The sequence below is a fragment of the Carassius carassius genome, chromosome 34, assembly GCF_963082965.1.
Source record: "Carassius carassius chromosome 34, fCarCar2.1, whole genome shotgun sequence".
NCBI classification, from domain to species: Eukaryota; Metazoa; Chordata; class Actinopteri; order Cypriniformes; family Cyprinidae; genus Carassius; species Carassius carassius.
Genome location: NC_081788.1, coordinates 18,504,846 through 18,523,904, shown reverse-complemented (window position 1 = coordinate 18,523,904; position 19,059 = coordinate 18,504,846). Strand labels below are relative to the sequence as shown.

Sequence of the window (19,059 nt, the reverse complement as noted above, 5' to 3'; positions counted from 1 at the left end):
CGTCACCTAATAATTGATAGACATTCAGAGATACACATCTTATGTATTATGGGGAGATTTTTACCATTTAGATATTTAGATTTATTTATTTATGTTTAATAAATAATAAATAAAAATCAAACACATTTATAATAATAATAACAATAAATGTTATTGATATTTATTATAAAATATAAATTAATACAATATAAAATAATGTAATAAATGAATAATAAACTATTAAATATTAATATATTCTCAAACAATACATATCTAATACATTATCCTTAAAAAATATCTAATACATTATAATACATTTATTTTATATTTATTATTGTTACTTATTATTATTGTAAATTAACCTTTTGTTATAAAACTTTATTAATTCTAAGTAAAATCAACTTTGTGTCAGTTCCCTGACAGCACTTCTTCACACAAACAACCCCTCAAATGACATCACTTCCCATCACTTCTTTAAGGGGTGAGTGCTTCAGATTGTTTGTACAGTGGTAAAGGTCAAGGTCTGACCTGACGTCCACAGGCTGTCAGGTGCCTCCTTACTGAATAAAGCTGCCCTACCTTGCCAAAAGATAGTGGATTTTGTGGATGAAGCCTGTTGGACAGGGATGAGAGAGCACGCTGAGAATAGATCCGTGGCCCCAGTACACAGTGAGCGGTCTGGAATCCCAGCCTGCCCCTGTGGATCGGTCCAGGGAGATTCTGTACATGACTGGAGGATCACCCACACAGCTGCCAGAACCGCACGCACACACACACAAACACACACTAGTACACTTGGCCAACTAGTTAGAGCCCTGAGGAGCACACCTAACACATATGTACAGGCACACACATTGAGAACATATGTGGCATGTCACCTGTTCACATATGATCTCATATACGCGTGTTCACATTTAGTGTCTGAATGAAATGTTATTTAGGTTGGACCTTCAGTCTGACCATTGTTTCCTTTTAAACATGTATGCAAGAGTTTAATCATGTCTTTTATTTAATACATTATCTAAAACCTTTTCAACGTACTTCGCTCTGACCTTCCTGTCGCCAGCCTGTTCAATTTCTGTTTATCCAATGTGTAACGCTGCACAGGCGTTTGGACGAGAGCACTGTAATACCTCTGAGATCAAAGTGGTTTGTGGTATGACGCTAACATGGAGTAATTTATAGATTTGGTCGGCGTCAGTTGCACCGTTCCACTCCGCTAAAATCACGCACTTGCTCTCTTACTCTCAGAGGGCAACGATGTCAGCACGTCCTCATAACCTCAGATTTATGTAGAAAGTCAACTAGCTTCTCATTCCCTGGCCCGACCCTTGCACTATTATTGTGTGATTGTATTTAATTATGTTATTGTCATTTAAAGCTGAACAAAGACAGAAATACTAGATATTTGGTGTAAATGGACGGGTTTAATTGGTGATGTGTCTTTGGGGAAATTAGTGGCTGAATGTGATAGAGACGGGGAACAGACACTTCACACTGGAGCACAGTGTACTCAGACAGCTGAAGCTGAAGCATCTCTAAACCTGCTCTGTTCTCCCTTGTGTCCTCCCTCAGAGAGAAAGAAAAAGAGAGAGATGGAAACCACCAGCACCTGCTGTGTGAAAAATATGACGGATAAAATAAAATATTATTTAAAAATGAAAAAGAGATAAAAAAAAAAACTCATAAAATAAGTATATATATATATATATATATATATATATATATATATATATGTGTGTGTGTGTGTGTGTGTGCATTTTATAATTAATTTCTTAATAAAAATATAAATTAGCATTATTTAATATATATTTATTATTATACATATATAATCTCTCTTCTGACTGCCATTATTAAGCTCTGTCTATATTTTGCTCTTTTTGAAAGTCATGAAAATCACTATGGTAAAGTTCTTCTTTTGCTATTTGTGAAAATGGGAGTGCAAAAAAATATATTTGATGTAGATTCCCATTCACCTCTATAGACGTTTACCCAACCGTGACAACTTCCACTTCTGTGAAACCCAAAAATGTGGATGGATAATTTCCCAGTTAAAGCACCCATACATGAACTTCCTCTGATACTTTTGGAAAAGATTTTGTTGAGGTTAACTGCCTGATATTTTCTCTCTATCCTTCAGAGTTACTAGAGACGAAAACCATACGACCGTTCAGTTTCTCCTTCAACACCAGTGACTACCGAATCCTGCATATGGACCAAGACCAAGGCCGGCTCTACCTGGGCAGCCGTGAATATCTGGTCTCTCTAGACATGCAAAATGTCAATAAAGAGCCCCTTATTGTAAGATGTTATGGAATTATTTTATTCTGCATTTTCTCTTATTGTATGAAATCAGTAAAAAAAGTTGTGTGTGTTTAGTTAATTTAAGTGTTCATTTGCTGAAATTGAACCATTTCAGTTGTATGGTAGTTTAGTGGTATGCTTGCTACTTTTTAGTGATTATGTTGTAGTACGGTATTTTAAATAAGGCTTGTGTGTTTTCAGATTCACTGGCCAGCAACAGCACAAAGGAAAGGAGAGTGTAAATTAACTGGCAAAGGTGGACAGGTACACTTTTACAGTCTATTTTGATTAATCATTTTAACAAAGAAATAGATTCACTGCTAAAATCTCTTGTTTTTCTTCTGATTTGTGTGTGTTCTCAGGGAGAGTGTGCTAACTTTGTGCGTCTGATCGAGCCGTGGAACAGGACTCACCTGTACACCTGCGGCACAGGAGCTTATAAACCCATCTGCACCTTCATCAACAGAGGCTGGAGAGCCGAGGTACAGTACAGCAGTGTTAATCTTGATCAACAGAATTCTATTTTATTTTTTATTTTTTTTATGTTTGATGGATGTTTAAAAGATTTTGAATAATTTGATTCAAATTTGAACTTTTTAAAGATTTTACACACATAGTAAACATTAGCTCTGCAGTTCATTCACTTTCTTAACGTCTAAGTTGTGTGTGATTGTGTGTAGGAATACCTTTTCCGGCTGGTTCCAGGTTATGTGGACTCTGGAAAAGGAAAGTCTCCTTATGATCCCCGCCAGGAGAACGCAGCAGCTCTGATCAGTGAGATCTCTCTCCCCTGCCCTTTTGTTTCTCTCATTACAAAAGCATGGATTTAAGCTTTAAAAAGCACAAATGAGATTTTAAAGCCATTACCCCAGTCTTCAGTGTCACATGATTCTTTGTAAATCATTCTAATTTCTAATTGGTTGCTCAAGAAACATTTTTTAATTATTATCAATATTAAAACAGTTGTGCTGCTTAATGTTTTTGTGGAAACTGTTTGTTTTTTTCTTCCTGGAATCTTAAATTAATAGAAAGTCCAACAGAACAACATTAATTTGAACATAAATGTCTGTTTTTAATCAATTATGTGCATCCTTGCTAAATAAAAGTTTTAATTTCTTTCAAAGAAATAATCATACAGACCCCTAACCTTCGAACAGTGGTATATTTTACTCACCTTGTAGAGCAAAACTTGTGTGATTTGTTTAAATCTATAAATTCAAAGGTTTTGGTAACTGACTTAGAAATGGAAATTTGCTTCAGAAATATTTCTGAAGTTATTTTTGAAAATACTTAACCAGTGATCTAACCTTGATCGACTGGAGTCATGGAAATTCCTTGGTCATAAGTGTGGGAACTATTCTGTTAAGCACTTCTAGCTGTATGAGAGTCTTCTAGCAGTATAAATGGGCCAGTGGTATAAATTTAGCCTGTCTTCATCCATCATGATTTGTCTCTCTCTCTCTCTCTCTCTCTCTCTCTCTCTCTCTCTCTCTCTCTCTCCACATTACTCTCTCTACCTTCTTCAGATGGGAACCTGTATGCTGGGGTACATGTGGACTTCATGGGTACAGATCCAGCCATCTTCAGGACCTTGGGAGACCGTCCCGCAGTCAGAACAGAACAGTATGACTCCCGATGGCTGAATGGTATGATACGAGCAGAGGAGTGGAGTGATTCAAATGAAAAGATGGCCCGGTGACAAATATTATCCTTTTTATCTCTTTACAAATCCCTTTATCTCTCCATCAGAGCCTGTGTTTATAAAAATCCAGAAGATTCCAGACAGTGCTGAGAAGAATGATGATAAGCTTTACTTCTTCTTTCGGGAGAAGAGTTTAGATGCCTCAGGGGGGAGCGCTCCGACCGTCCTCGCGAGAGTTGGCCGAGTCTGTCTGGTGAGAAAATCCAGATGTTAGACTCGAGACTTGACTCTTTAAGTCACACCCTGATTTAATAATCAACTCTTAATTATGAGTTTTGTCATGTAAATTAGATGAACCCAAGGTGCGATTAAAGTCAAATCTTTTTTTTCTTCTGTTTGTGTGCTTTCCCTTTAGAATGACGATGGAGGTCAAAGGTCATTGGTGAATAAGTGGACGACGTTCCTCAAAGCACGACTGGTCTGTTCTGTGATTGGTGCAGATGGTGTTGAGACTTACTTTGATGAACTGAGTATGGCATATGTTTTTCTCCTGTCCATGATCGTAACATGTTCTCAGTCAGCTCTCAGTCTGTCTCTGATGCCTGATGTCTGTCTGTTTTGTAGGGGATGTTTTCATCCAGAGGACCCATGATGAACGGAACCCCATCGTGTATGCTGTGTTCTCCACTGCTGGGTGAGATAATCTCATGTGAACATTTACAACCTAAAATGTTTGGGGTCAGTAAGATTTTTTTGGGGAAAAATATGAATTCTTTTATTTAGCAGGGAAACATTTAATTAAGCAAAAGTGACAGTAAAGTCATTTATAATGTAAAAAAAAAAGTATATATGCTGTTCTTTTGAACTTACTATTCATCAAAGAATCCTGTACAAAATTAATAATAATAATAATAATAATAATAAATAGTTCTTTAGCGCCAAATCAGCATATTAGAATGATTTATGAAGAAAATCTGAACTGTGACACTGAAGACTGGAGTAATGGCTGCTTAAAAAGTATTACTGTTTTACTGTTGTTGTTGTTGTTTTTTTTATCACATAAATGGTCATAAAAATCATTCTGAAACAGAATGTAAAAAAACTATCCCAATCTTCCTGAAATATTTTGAACATAATTTAAATATAGATTAAAAGGCATAGTTGAACCCAAAAAGCCTCTGCGTTGAGTGTAACATCACTATTCCTTCAGATCAGTGTTTATACTGATGGTCTTTTGTTAAATGAGTTATGATGCCTATGCTGTTTCTCTCTTTTCTTTTCCAGCTCTGTGTTTAAAGGCTCTGCTGTGTGTGTGTATTCAATGGCAGACATCAGAAATGTCTTCAATGGACCTTTCTCTCACAAACATGGTCACAACTACCAGTGGACACCTTATACTGGCAAAATCCCTTACCCTCGCCCGGGGACTGTGAGTATTGCTTATGAAATCCAGTTTTGTACTGTATCTTTTTATTGTCCTTGTTGCTATTTCATTATGTTTTGATCTTTCTGCTAAATTTCATTGCTTAGTGTCCTGGAGGAACTTTCACCCCTGATCTCCACACCACTAAATCCTTCTCTGACGAGGCTGTAAACTTCGTACGTGCGCATCCGCTGATGTATCAACCTATATATCCGATACACAAACGCCCTCTGGTGGTCAGGACTGGCGTTGATTACCGTTTCACCACTATTGCTGTGGACTTGGTGGATGCTGTGGATGGAAGATACGAAGTGCTCTTCCTGGGGACAGGTTAGACATTTCTCATCATGTCAGATACTCTCTGTTTAGTTACATCCAGGATGAGATCTTCCTGAAGTTGCACGAGAAGGTGCAGCATTGCAACACGAGCCACCTAATTTGTAAAACTTTTCAAACATGGGCAAATCTATTCTACTGTACACATTGAACTTTAGATCGTGGAACAGTCCAGAAGGTGATTGTCTTACCGAAAGACATCAGCACAACAGAAGAGATCGTTTTGGAAGAGGTTGAGGTTTTTAAGGTACAAAAATACAGAATATTGCTGTCTGGTAGGAATTTCCCTAAAGTACTCTAATGCATGATTTTAAATGTTGTGAAATTGTATGTGAAATTTGTCCTTTTAATTTTTCCAGACTCCAGCTGCTGTCAAAACTCTGAAGATTTCTTCTAAAAGGGTAAATATAGTTGTAGTAAAATCAACATTGTTTTAGTGTAATTGATATACTGTATTATTAAAGTTTTGTTAATTTTGAATGAGATTTTGTTATATTGTTTCTTTTCATTTTAATTAGTTTAAGTTTGAGTAATTTTTTGTCGTTTTTACTAGTTCTTAATATGTCTTTTAATTTATATAGATATGTAAATGCTTTTTTGTAATGTTTTAGGTTTTGTACGTTTTGTAGTTAATATGATAATAACCCTGCATAAAACACAATTTTGTTTACCGGTAATATTCGAGCTATGCCTATGATACAGATCAGTAATGATCGCTGAAAAATCTATGCTGTTTCTAAACGTTTTCTCTTTCTCCTTTGCGGTTTATAGCAACAGTTGTACGTGTCTTCAGAAATGGGTCTTACCCAGGTGTCCCTGCACAGATGTGCCATTTATGGCAAGGCCTGTTCGGACTGCTGCCTGGCCCGGGACCCCTACTGTGCCTGGGATGGAGAATACTGCTCTGCTTTCACCCCCGCTACCAAGAGGTCAGACCACATTCATTCACCCCAATGGGTGGTCCATGGTCCAAATTGTGTTCAAATAGATATCCGATAACATAGTCAATCCATGTACAGTGCGTATTGGTCTTCATCAGACCTGCGGAAGAAAAATAAACAGTGTGATTAACAGCAATAGTTGAATTCACAGTTAAAATAGTCTATAAGTTTTAAACCATTAAATCATCTGTGAATAAATTTCTCAGGAGAAGCAGAAGGCAAGATATCAAACACGGAGATCCTTTACGGCAGTGCAGAGGATTCAACTCTAAAGGTTTGTAAACAGCCTCTCATATGACACTGAATAATGATGCAGGAGATCTTCAGAAGCTTGAATGTGGCCCTTCTCTGACCCTCTCAGTAGAGAAGCGTCTGAGGGAGACGGTGCAGTTTGGGGTTGAGGGGAGCAGCACGTTCCTGGAGTGCCACCCAAGATCCCCGCAGGCCACCCTCAAATGGCTCTACCAGAAGGACGGCAAGCGAAAGGCAGTAAGATACTCGCGTTATAAAAAAGTTGTGAAATTTACAGTAAAAAAGGCAGCTGTGGTCGCCAGTATTGATTCGTAAAACATATGGTAGCAACATTTTTGGGTTCTCAGATTAAACCTCTATTTACAGAAAAAACTAATATAATATTAACATACCAATGTACTGAAGTCTGGTTTGTACCTTTATAACACACGGACAACCAATGAGGAATTCACAAGTAGAATAAAAGCTTATCACATAGCTTTTCCACAAGCTGATGTAAATACCAGTGTGCAAACAAATACAAAACACCATCATGGTAAAAGATAAAAACATGTAACAGTATTTTACTGTGAAATTACATTAAATGTCCTGTAAGATTTAATAGTGTATATTTGGGAACTTGCTGTTAAGCCATTAACATGTTTAATATGACAATTCTTACCATTAAAATTTGAATTTTATCACCCTCATGTCATTTTGTACTTGTATGGCTTTCTTTCTTTAGACAATGTCTTGAAAAATGTCTCAGGGATTTTTTTGTCATTATAATGAAAGTCAGTGGGGTCCAATGTTGTTTTGAACTCCTGTTGACTTTCATTGTATGGACAAAACCAGTTGAAACATGCTTCAAAATTATTCTTTTGTATTTTGTATCATTAATCTAGAAGGCATAAATGACTCCTTTTCCTTTTCAGCTCAGTCGAGACAAAGATGTCTTGAAGACTGGTCATGGCATCCTGCTGAAATCTCTCACCCAATCAGATGCCGGCCTTTATCACTGCCTGGCAACTGAGAACAACTTCAAACACACCGTGGCACGCATCTCCCTACGGATCCTGGACCGGGAGATCGTGGAGGCGCTGACTGAATCAGATGTCCCGATAGAACCAGAGCACCGCCGCCACCATTCCCATCACCGACCGCCGCCGCCCCCTCCCCCTCAGACCCACCCACCTGCTCTCCAGCTCCACCCACAGCCTGAGGTGCGTCTCATCAGCCAGTACTGCCAGTCCTACAGGCAGCAGATACAAAGCCAGCCACACAAAGCCAAACGAAACAACCGCAGGCACACTGGAGAACAGGAAGAGGAGGAGCTACAGGAGCAGTGAGTGGAACAGCACCTGGGACCCTGTTGACCATGTCCCGTCCATGTGCCCCATCATAATGTTCTTCCTCTAGGCAAACTCAGTCCATTTAATAAAATGATTCATTAGTTTAGACTGATTCAATTGATTCATTCGATGTGTCAGACTTTGTCCGAACTAGATTTATTTTCATTTTGTGGTGCTTAGCTCCCCTAACTAATCTAAATCTGGCTATGATGTGCTCACTTCCATTGCTAGCATTAAACCACACAGTTTTCTATTAGTATAGTTCCTTAAAACGTCCAGCCACACCAGCAAAACTACTGCTGCTTTATGTAAAACACAAGCTATTCCATTTTAATATTCAGTACATAAATGACTGCAGTGCAAATATTATCCGAATCATCCGAGGCTTCAAAAGATTTTTGGATTAAATTTAAAGATCGCCGTTTCAGTCTGTCATCTCTAAACTTCCAGATCATGAAATACAGTAGTGGAAGGAATGTTCTGCAGCTTTTCAAGATGGTTGGATTTATGTATCTGCAAGGCTGCAATTAACCTAAAACACAATATATCTTACAATAATTTTGACCACCGAAGGTTTGGAGTGGCACTTAAAATTAAAATGTATATACAATAATATAATAATTGAAACATTAAAATGAAAATAAATCATTCTATAAAAAAAATGAAATGCATTGATAACTTTTTTTCTATCATTATATTTCTATCATTTTATTTTTAAATGTCACTTCGAGTGCTCCATAAATTTGAGCTTTAATTTTAGTTTTGATCCATGACAGAAATTTGAAAGCCTAGAACTGAAAAGGAACTTCTACCAAAAATGATATTTCAGTATCATTTGCATGTTCCTTCAGATAAAACTTCAGATAGATTGTGAATTTAAAATAATTGCAATAACATTATTAGCCATTAGATTAAAAAATACATTTAAAAAATAATTTCCATTTCAAATATGTGGATTGCCAAACAAAATATTTATCTGATACTAAAAATATTATATATTTTGTCTCCTTTTTGTTGCGGAACAAACAGCTCTTTGTAACATGATTGGATCATTCCCCTGGAAATTTAAATGTTTTATTCAGACAAGACTGTGGACCAAAATGACATGGGATTTGCAAAAATAAAAAAATAGTTTGTAGGAATTATGCATCAGAATCTCTCCCTTGTGATCAGTGAAACCACACATAGCATTAACCGTAATGCCCTGATACGTACTTCACATTGCAATTTTGATTGTAACCAAAGTACAAGTCAGTTATCTTCTTGTTTTGTCTTGTAAAACAAATGTAAAACAAATATTATCAAATGGATCTTCCCTGATTTGAACGGCTGAATATATAGATATAGTTTTCAGTCTGGTCTCTTCTTTCTTTGACTCTGGACTCTGATGATAGTCGGACCAGTAAAATATTCTCACTTTCAATCCATCAAATCAAAACATTTTGTATTCCACGGTTTGTCAATGGTGATATGTGGTCATGTTTTTTGCTTGTGTGTAAACACAGTATCTGTGCTTTGTGTTGCGTGACAATGACACATGTACATAGAAAATGTATGTTTTCAACTAGTCACTGGTCTCTTTTCTCATCTGTCACGTGACCCTCTGTCTTTCTCTTTCTCTCTCTCTCTCTCACCCACACCATACAACATATTTATTGTGAGAGTGTACATATTCATGCGAGTTGTGCTCTTTGGTGGTGGGACAGGGCTGGTTCTGATGAAAAATGTAATTGTTTGTATTGTTTATGAACAGGACCAGGGTACATGGAGAGATGCTGAGAGGGAAGTGGTAGATGTTTTTGGATAAATTTAAATCTGTTAACCTGTAGACAAAAATATTTTAATCTTCTGACACATTTAAATTAAACATGGGGTTCTAATGAAAAAATATGGGCAAAAAAATCTGCTCTTTTTATTATTTGTGTTTTAAGCCAGAAATGTCTACCTCATCAGGCACTTTCTATGGAATATCACTTGACACCAGACTAAAGGACAAAAGCAAGGGTAATGTGTTGTATCATTTTCTTCTGAGAACATTTACTTTGTCTAGGCCACTATTGTAATTTTTTTTTTTTTGAAAGGATGAGTGTTTCTCTTCATTAGATGTTGGAGGAAAATTTATAAAGACTCGCTTTGAAATGCTTTGTGGTTTTAACCCAAGACATGTCATCTGGTCGTGAAGGGTGGAGAACAGATTCTAGAGTCCAAACCACATTTCATTCCTCTCCACAGAGATGTTATTATGCTGAATGACATCCAACACAGCTTCTCTGAAGAACTTTAATGCCACATAGACTTTCTTTGTCCTGTTGTCTCTATCCTTTGGTGTTGGTTGTTGAACTAAACAGAAACTTCCTAAATATGGTTGCTTCTTCAAAATTTCCTCTTTGTATTTACAGATGTTTGTGTAGGTTCATGTTAATGTGATTGTTTGTGATAAATATTATTTTATTATCATGGTATTCTGGGGTTTGGGAGTTCTAATAGGTGTTTTTTTTAAGCAATAACAATAAACTGCTGTTTTTGTTTTTATCTACTTATGTATTTATTGTTTTAGCTATCTGAAAACTTGACATATCTATCTATATCAAAAGTGTATGTGATATATCATCAGTACATTTTAATTGATTATTTTAATACTCTTTTTAAACCTTTTTGATAGTTCCACATTTGTCCTGCAGGGGAATGTTGTGTGCAGTCAACAGATGCACAGAACATTGTCCGGCTTCAGAAAACTACATAGAACTTGACAAGAAAAAAACATTACTGGGTTTGTAAAGAAGGCAGATTTGGAATAAGACCGTTGATGAGTCAAAAGCATGTGCACACAGAAGGAAATATCCAACATAAACCTGTGGTTAGGCTTGGCAGTCCTATGTTTGGTTTGGCTCAACTACAGTTCCGTCTTCCTGAATGAACTCGCTCTGAGCTACTGTGAAGTGAAAGTTGGAGATGAAAACAGACCAGTCTTTGAAACAAGGCTGAGACACTGCAAAACAGGCTTGAAACCTAATCATTATCAAAATTGGGTTTTAATTGCTTTATTGGATTTACAGCAGATTTCAGATCATTCAGTCCAACTTTAATATAGAATAACCTAAAAATGTCATGCCTATTGCTAAAACGATTAACATTGAGCATTGGTTTAATCACCTCATTTTGCTGAATTGGATGGCATAAATGTGTGGGCCAAGAGCAGAAAGAAGCATTACTCATCCCATTCATCTTCTTCATCTTCATCACCCCCATCATCGTCTTCATCTCCTGAAGAAAGCAAAAAAATGAAAATAATACTAAATGTACACAAATTAAAGTCTGCTAATACAGCTGAAATTCATTTTTGATACCCCGCATAAATGCGTGCAGCAATCTGAAAATAGCCTACTCTTTAATGCGCTTGTTTCTGTGTATTGATATTTTGTCTCACGTCATATTTTGAGAGTTTCTTTTCGTTTGCGTAGAAACAACCCTATGGAATGATATTGCGGACTTTATTCAAAAGGAATTGCAAATTGTATTTGCAATTGCGTTTTCAATTTGTGGATGCATAAAATGTGACATAATCCAAACGCAAATGCAAATCGCGCATTACCGTTTTCATTTTCGATTAAGTGAACGCACAGTGTCTGCCAAATTTAAAATGGAAATGCAAAGTCCGTTTGCAATTGTGTTTCCCATATCTTACGAGCTATGAGCCTGTCATATTTAAATAGCAATATTAATTACCACATTTGCCATTTCACTCTCTCTGCACTGTGCATGTAAACTGCCAAAACTCAAATGGAATCGCAATACCTTTTGCATTTGAATTTCCAACGTCTACACGGAAACCTGTCAATCAAGTGACAGGGGTGGGGCCATTTTATTGGGCGTGTTTGCATTGGGAAGTGACGCCACTCACAGTCGATGGTAATAAATAATTATTAATTCATTTGTGTGGACTTTGTCATCTAAATACTTAATAACCAATAAGATTAAGGATGTGTCTTACAAATTACTTCATCTTTTCTATCCTGTGAAGCTTTAAAAAAGATGTTTCCTGCTATTGACACCTTATGCTCTTTTTGTGGTGCTGAACACGAATCCATTTCTCATCTCTTCTGGGAGTGCACATATACAAGTCTGTTCTAGTAGAATTTTTGTATCTTCGATCGTACTAAAATGTACCATGTTTTTACTAGGGTAAATATGTGTTAACGATAGTGTTTATAATTTAGCCACAGTAGCCACAAATGTACAGTTGTCTGAGACGTTATGAAATGTTCTTTAACATCATGAACCATAAAACGTAGTCAGTGTTCTGCTATTGTTTATTTTCATAATAGGTAAACACACGCCACATGTTAACACAGTTATATTTCCTTGCTTGGTAGCTCAGTGGTTAGTGACTGTCATCTCTCATAGCATTCTGTCTTTTAGCGCGTGTTCGAAACCCGGGCCAACACAGACGTTCTTTATTTTTTTGTTTATCCTACTAACTTCAGCCGCCAAATGGGCGATCATACTAATAACTTGTAATCAATAACTAGAATATCTGAATCATGCAATCAGCAAGTCTGCGTTTATTAACACTTAATATCACGTCAGTTTGTGCTTTCAGAATCGCAGAGTCTGCTGCCGTCGTTCCAGCACATCTGCAGCGGAGACCAGAACCAGTAAGTTGGTCATCAGATAACACAGTAACCAGTTAAACCGTAACACCGGGAAGATTAGGCAAATAAACTGGTGACGTAGGTCTGCGCGCGTTTCTCAATACAAAGTACGCTGATTTCGGACTTGCATCCTCAGTAGTTCAGACTTTGTGCTTTCGACTCGGGAGTGTGATGTCTGCGAGGACGCAGGTCCGGTAATTCTGCAAACAGCAGCGTACTTGATAACATGTCAGCTCGCCTTGACTACTGCAATTTTCCTCACTGTATGATCGCCCGTTTGGCGGCTGAAGTTAGTAGGATAAACAAAAAAATAAAGAATGTCTGTGTTGGCCCGGGTTTCGAAACACGCGCTAAAAGATGGAATGCCCTGAGAGATGACAGTCACTAACCACTGAGCTACCAAGCTACACTGAATCAGCACCAGATCTCTAGATTCAAGACAGGACTCTCGGCTTTACATCGTGCAGCTGCTGAATCAAGGAAATGTGACCGTGTTAACTTGTGGCCTGTGTTTACCTATTATGAAAAGAAACAATAGCAGAACACTGACTACATTTTATGGTTCATGATGTTAAAGAACATTTCATAACGTCTCAGACAACTGTACATTTGTGGCTACTGTGGCTTAATTATAAACACTATCGTTAACTCATATTTACCCTAGTAAAAACATGGTACATTTTAGTACGATCGAAGATACAAAAATTCTACTAGAACAGACTTGTATATGTGCATTCCCAGAAGAGATGAGAAATGGATTCGTGTTCAGCACGACAAATAGAGCATAAGGTGTCAATAGCAGGAAACATCTTTTTTAAAGCTTCACAGGATAGAAAAGATGAAGTAATTTGTAAGACACATCCTTAATCTTATTGGTTATTAAGTATTTAGATGACAAAGTCCACACAAATGAATTAATAATTATTTATTACCGTCGACTGTGAGTGGCGTCACTTCCCAATGCAAACACGCCCAATAAAATGGCCCCACCCCTGTCACTTGATTGACAGGTTTCCGTGTAGACGTTGGAAATTCAAATGCAAAAGGTATTGCGATTCCATTTGAGTTTTGGCAGTTTACATGCACAGTGCAGAGAGAGTGAAAAGGCAAATGTAGTAATTAATATTGCTATTTAAATATGACAGGCTCATAGCTCGTAAGATATGGGAAACACAATTGCAAACGGACTTTGCATTTCCATTTTAAATTTGGCAGACACTGTGCGTTCACTTAATCGAAAATGAACACGGTAATGCGCGATTTGCATTTGCGTTTGGATTGTCACATTTTATGCGTCCACAAATTGAAAACGCAATTGCAAATACAATTTGCAATTCCTTTTGAATAAAGTCCGCAATATCATTCCATAAACAACCAATCATAGAACTAAACAGCGCTTGCTTCATTAAGTATTCATTAGCTTTGAGCAGACGCAGAAACGTTGACGAGCCGCACGCGCGCCATTAGAGAAAATAACGTCAAAAAGTGACAGAAAACTCGTCAATTTAAATGAAGACGAGAACGTTTTATTCTTACATGGAGGGTCCAGGACAAACTGGTATACACAGAAAAAATTTACGCAATTTACGAATGTGAAATATGGTAAACGATAACCTAGGAAAGATCAAGTTAAGCCATGTTTTGAGTGACCCATGGTTTTGAAAATAATAGATTTATTAAATGGGTTACCTGAGGAATGGATAACTTTACTCCTTTTCTGCATCACCATCATCAGAGCTCCCACAATTCCCCCTGAGGATTCATCTTGACCTGGAGGATTTGGGTCCGGGGAGTCAGACACCTGACATAAACAGCACATCATAAATGGTTATACCCATCAAAGCACAGTAAAAAGCCCATTCACACCAATAATGATATAGAGATATACTGTATAGAATGATAAATAAAATGATAACTAGGTCTTTGCATGGTAATTCAAAAAATAGTTATGAAAGTGATTCCAATGGTATTGTTTCTCTGTATTGCTATCATATAGCTGTGATGTGGACTTCCCTATTCATAGAATTAGAATAATTATTATAACATTATCGTTAGTGTGCATGGTCCTTATAGAAACAATTGCATTGCGTTGCGTTGAAATGCGTTGCGATTGTGTCTCACATACATTCTTTAGCACACGTCCACGCCGAATTTCCTCCAGTAAGGTTCCTCGTCCTCCACCACCAGAGGAAGGTGGAGGAGGTGGTGCTGAGCTGGCCGGGCTACTAGGGAAGTTGCCTGCTGAAGAAGGTGGTGGTGGAGGAGGAGGTGGGGGCGGAGGTGGAGGCGGTGCACCTCCACCCATAGGTGGAGGAAGTGGCCTGTGACCTTGGCTGGGGGGTGGTGGTGGCGGAAGTGTAGAAGGCATAGGGGGTGGAGGCCCAGGACGACTTCCAGGTGGTGCAGGTGGTGGTGGTCCACGATGTGGGGGTCCAGGGCTGCGTGCAGGTGGTGCAGGACGTCCAGGTGGACCTGGGACTGGGGGAAGCCCGCCACGAGGTGGAGGAGGTGCAGGAGCAGAACGAGGATCTGTGAGGGCAACAAACAACATTAAAGTCAACTGAAAAAAAAACACTACTGGGATTTGGTTCTATTACTTGATTGTTGATTTAATGGATCTGAATGTGAATTTCCAGTTGATTATGAGAAATGGGCGGGGTTTATGCAAACTAAATGATTGGAGAAGTCCTGGATACGTCAGCAGAGAAGTCTGTCCTTTTCATTAGAAAGGTCATTATGAGATTTTGATAAAAAAAAATTAGATTAAAATTAAAAAAAAAAAAAAATAAAACATGCTTGGATTAATAGTTTACAATAAGATCAATAAGAGGTGTTTAGAAAATAGATCTGAATTCACTATCATGCTGACATTAAAGATCTTAGCAAGGAGAAATTATCCAAATCAAACATTCAAATATTCCACACAGAATTTATTAGATTTCAATTTTTTTTATGAGCTCACCCTGTTTCCTCATTTCCTCTTTTACTGCGTCCAGGCCTCCAGATTGCTCGATGAAGTCATAGATGATCTTAGATGTTTCTTTGTCTGCCAGCTGGGCATCACTGATACCAGCACTGTTGAACAGTTTCTTCAGGTCAGGGTCAAGATTGTTGGTCTAGAGGGGCCAAAGTCAGTGTTCATATATACTTTTTAACTTACAATTAGAATAAGCATTGAGTATCAGTTTATGTGACTAAATTTGCTTTATGCATTTTTAATTGTAAAGGACATTTCTTACATCAAAACCAGAGTTTGGATCCCACCCAACATGAGTGATATGTCTGAAAAGGAATGAGAGGCACAGTCAGCGTCAAATTAAACAAATGCAACAAAACACAAGGTGAGTGTCCAACTTAAGGTGAAATACTCTTACTTAAATCCACTAGGTGCTCCGATATCTGCCTTAGTGAGTTTAGGGCCTTTCTTCTTTCCCTTTTTGTCCTTTTTGCTAATGCAAAGTGAGGCTGGTGCGGGGACTGGCACTGGGGTGGAGCGGTACCTTGATGCCACAATATCAGGGTTCTGGATATCCACTGTGGGCATTACACTTGGCTGTGAAACTGGACCTGGTTATTGGACATATATAGGTTAAACAATTGCATTTATCAATGCATTAGAACATGTGATCACAGCAGGATAAGTAAACTTTTTTTTCTGTTGAACACACACAAAAAAATTATTTTTAAGAACAAATAATGTCTAAGCAACATTGAACACAAATTAATTTCATAACATGAAGAAAAAAAACAATGGGACATTTTTCAAAAGATCTTTTGATTTCCACAGAAGAAAGAAAGTCATACAGGTTTGGAACAACATGCAGGTAAGCAAATGATGGCAGCATTTATATTTCAGCATGAAGTGTTTTTAAAGTGACTCACCATTTGTTGGAGAGGTTTGTTGTAGTGGCAGGTTTTCTATTAATCAAAATAAAAAAACAGCTTTAAAATGATAATTTAACAATTAGGACTAAGTGTATGTTTAAACTTGTGGACACATACCTTGAGACGGTGCATGCTGTTTTTTTTCTAAATATGCATATATAAAAAAGGCACAAAAAGATACTAATGAAATATGAGTATTTATGGTTAATGATTCTAGCAAAAGTCATATGAAATAAGAATGACAGTAACTGACCCTGGCGGTTGGATCTCTGATTAATCTTCTCCACAATGATGTTTCTGAAAAAATCAGCTTCTGTCTCACTGGCAAAGTTCAAACCTACTTGACAGTCCTGAGACACAAGTGCATTCAAATATAGATTATACAGTGAAAACTTGACACAATCTGACAAATTTTAATGTAAAGTAAAAACTTAAAGTAGACATTGTAGCTTAATTCAAGCAGATATTTAGACGTGTCAGACAGCGTTGAGTTTTGGCTTGAATTGAGATTTCTAAAGGGCCTGTACCCACATCAGCTGCAAAACTGTGGAAGAACCTCATTGGACAGGAATATGTCATCTGATTATACAGCTCCTGCTCCCAAACCATTTTCCCTTCCTGAAAATAAATCAAATAAAAACGCACAAATGTTATCAAAGTCTAAATGGTGCTACCAGAGTGGGACTTAATGAACTAAGTTGAGTTGAGCTGCTGTGACTCAGAACTCAAAGCAGAAGTGTATCTTTATTTAATTTCAGCTTTGCCACAGGTCAAGTTTGGTCATGCTAACAAGAGTCAGTATATAGCAATTTATCATCCTGGGCTTTTATATAATCTCAGAGAACATCCTTAGCTGCAAAGATGCTAGAAGCATAAACATTCTGCATAACAATTCTGATGAAGTTAACAGCAGGTTTGTTAAAGATTTTTTACACTGCAGATTAGAATCTGAAGCTCTGACCTTTATGTCATAGAGTCGGATGTAATATGAACGTTTAGGATTGTCCTTAATGAAACACACAACTCCTGTATGTTGGAGACTCCATTGGGTCGGACTGTGAGGAAGAGCCATGTACAACTGAACAACTGTCGTGGCCATGGTCTGCACACACAAACACAATAAACTGATATGAAAGTCCATTTAGAAAAGAATAATCAGTGAGGTATTACAATGAAAGCTAAAGCAAAGACATCAGCATCCTCTACAACAACAGGAAGTGGCCTCAAAACAGCATTTCCTTTTGCTCTCCTGTAAAACTTTGTCGTTACATACATCTGTCACTGCTGACAGTTGACAATGCTGACAATGTTGTAAAATGTATATTCTGAAAAAAAATATTATTTTTTATAATGTACATTTTCCTAGGTGGAACATTCTTTTAAATACTTTTGCTTGTATAGAATATACTGTCACAGATTTCAGTGTTGTGTATACAGTCTCATCAACTCTTATTTTGCACACAGACTTGAAAAGCTGAGTCTTATTTTGAGCTTGGCTTTAACCGACATCAACAATAATAGCTCCAATCTCATCTGTGACCTCTGCACCATGTCTCTCCTTTCAGGAGTTTCTCTTTTATACCAGCTTGATTTACTGTATATCCACAAAACATCCTCTCTGGGACAGAATGCCCCATCTATGATTGGCCTTCTAATCAAAGTGACTTCACTCACCATGCATCTCCTTCCCAGCAGCTCTACCAGGCGTTCATTCTCCTGGCTGCTGAGAAGAGAACTGTGCATGTTCTCCTGCCCCTTGGCTTTTCCTTTGCTCATCTCTCCTCGATGAAATGGACACTTAGATCCTGGGACTCCACGCCTGGGGCCCCTGCTTGGCCCACGGTACCTGCCAGAAGTCTTTTTAGTACAGGCAAATGGTTTGAAGGAACTGTTGCTTCCGTGTTCTGTAATCTGAGGTAAATACAGCACAGCAAAAGAGAACAGGAAGAACTAAACCACTGCGCAGATCTGCTCTCAGAATGTCATGGACAGGCACGTGTTCCTTCACTCACATAAAGAAAGGAGGAACGCCTTGTACATCCTCCTTCATTTATATAAGGAGGATGTATATATATATATATATATATATATATATATATATGTATATGATATATGTGTGTGTATACTTATAAATATATAACCAAGTAGTAATTTAACAATGCATAAATTGTAATTAACGTTATATTTTTATTATTATATTACTTTATATTTGCCTTATTATTTAAAAGTTCTTTAAACCATTTTTTACATGTTAAAGATAATGACATAATAGGGAAGTAAAGGATTAAACAATAAGAAGTCAATAATAAATGAG

At 37.4% G+C, this 19,059-nt stretch overlaps 2 protein-coding genes across 2 annotated transcripts in view; one reads left to right on the top strand and one right to left on the bottom strand.

Annotated features, from left to right (window-relative positions):
• Nucleotides 1–8,314, top strand: part of LOC132114621 (semaphorin-3F-like) — a 31,100-nt gene extending 22,786 nt beyond the window's left edge. Inside the window, exons 3-18 of the mRNA XM_059522837.1 lie at nt 2,120–2,280; nt 2,485–2,547; nt 2,646–2,765; nt 2,964–3,057; nt 3,810–3,929; nt 4,033–4,178; nt 4,341–4,455; nt 4,550–4,619; nt 5,210–5,354; nt 5,456–5,678; nt 5,843–5,931; nt 6,044–6,085; nt 6,456–6,613; nt 6,832–6,899; nt 6,987–7,114; nt 7,792–8,314. Of these exons, the coding sequence (XP_059378820.1) occupies nt 2,120–2,280; nt 2,485–2,547; nt 2,646–2,765; nt 2,964–3,057; nt 3,810–3,929; nt 4,033–4,178; nt 4,341–4,455; nt 4,550–4,619; nt 5,210–5,354; nt 5,456–5,678; nt 5,843–5,931; nt 6,044–6,085; nt 6,456–6,613; nt 6,832–6,899; nt 6,987–7,114; nt 7,792–8,205 (2,156 nt within the window). The 3' untranslated portion in view covers nt 8,206–8,314. The remainder of the gene's footprint in view (nt 1–2,119; nt 2,281–2,484; nt 2,548–2,645; nt 2,766–2,963; nt 3,058–3,809; nt 3,930–4,032; nt 4,179–4,340; nt 4,456–4,549; nt 4,620–5,209; nt 5,355–5,455; nt 5,679–5,842; nt 5,932–6,043; nt 6,086–6,455; nt 6,614–6,831; nt 6,900–6,986; nt 7,115–7,791) is intronic.
• A 2,907-nt stretch (nt 8,315–11,221) lies between these two features.
• Nucleotides 11,222–18,700, bottom strand: LOC132114620 (actin nucleation-promoting factor WAS-like). The gene is made up of 12 exons (XM_059522836.1): nt 18,420–18,700; nt 17,707–17,847; nt 17,277–17,363; nt 16,999–17,095; nt 16,863–16,889; nt 16,743–16,778; nt 16,235–16,427; nt 16,100–16,142; nt 15,823–15,976; nt 14,986–15,389; nt 14,550–14,661; nt 11,222–11,472 (listed from the first exon to the last, which is right to left on the bottom strand). Exons 1-12 carry the CDS (start codon nt 18,519–18,521, stop codon nt 11,417–11,419), a joined length of 1,452 nt encoding a protein of 483 aa, XP_059378819.1. The 5' UTR covers nt 18,522–18,700; the 3' UTR covers nt 11,222–11,416.
• Nucleotides 18,701–19,059: the final 359 nt, after the last annotated feature.

What these genes read in the sequence shown, in the direction of transcription:
- LOC132114620 (XM_059522836.1), bottom strand. Translation starts at nt 18,521, where the DNA reads ATGAGCAAAGGAAAAGCCAAGGGGCAGGAGAACATGCACAGTTCTCTT. An exon ending in ACAGCATGCACCGTCTCAAG is followed by an intron (nt 16,779 to 16,862) that starts GTATGTGTCCAC and finishes TTTGATTAATAG; the next exon opens with AAAACCTGCCACTACAACAA. An exon ending in TAAAGTTATCCATTCCTCAG is followed by an intron (nt 11,473 to 14,549) that starts GTAACCCATTTA and finishes TGCTTTCTTCAG; the next exon opens with GAGATGAAGACGATGATGGG.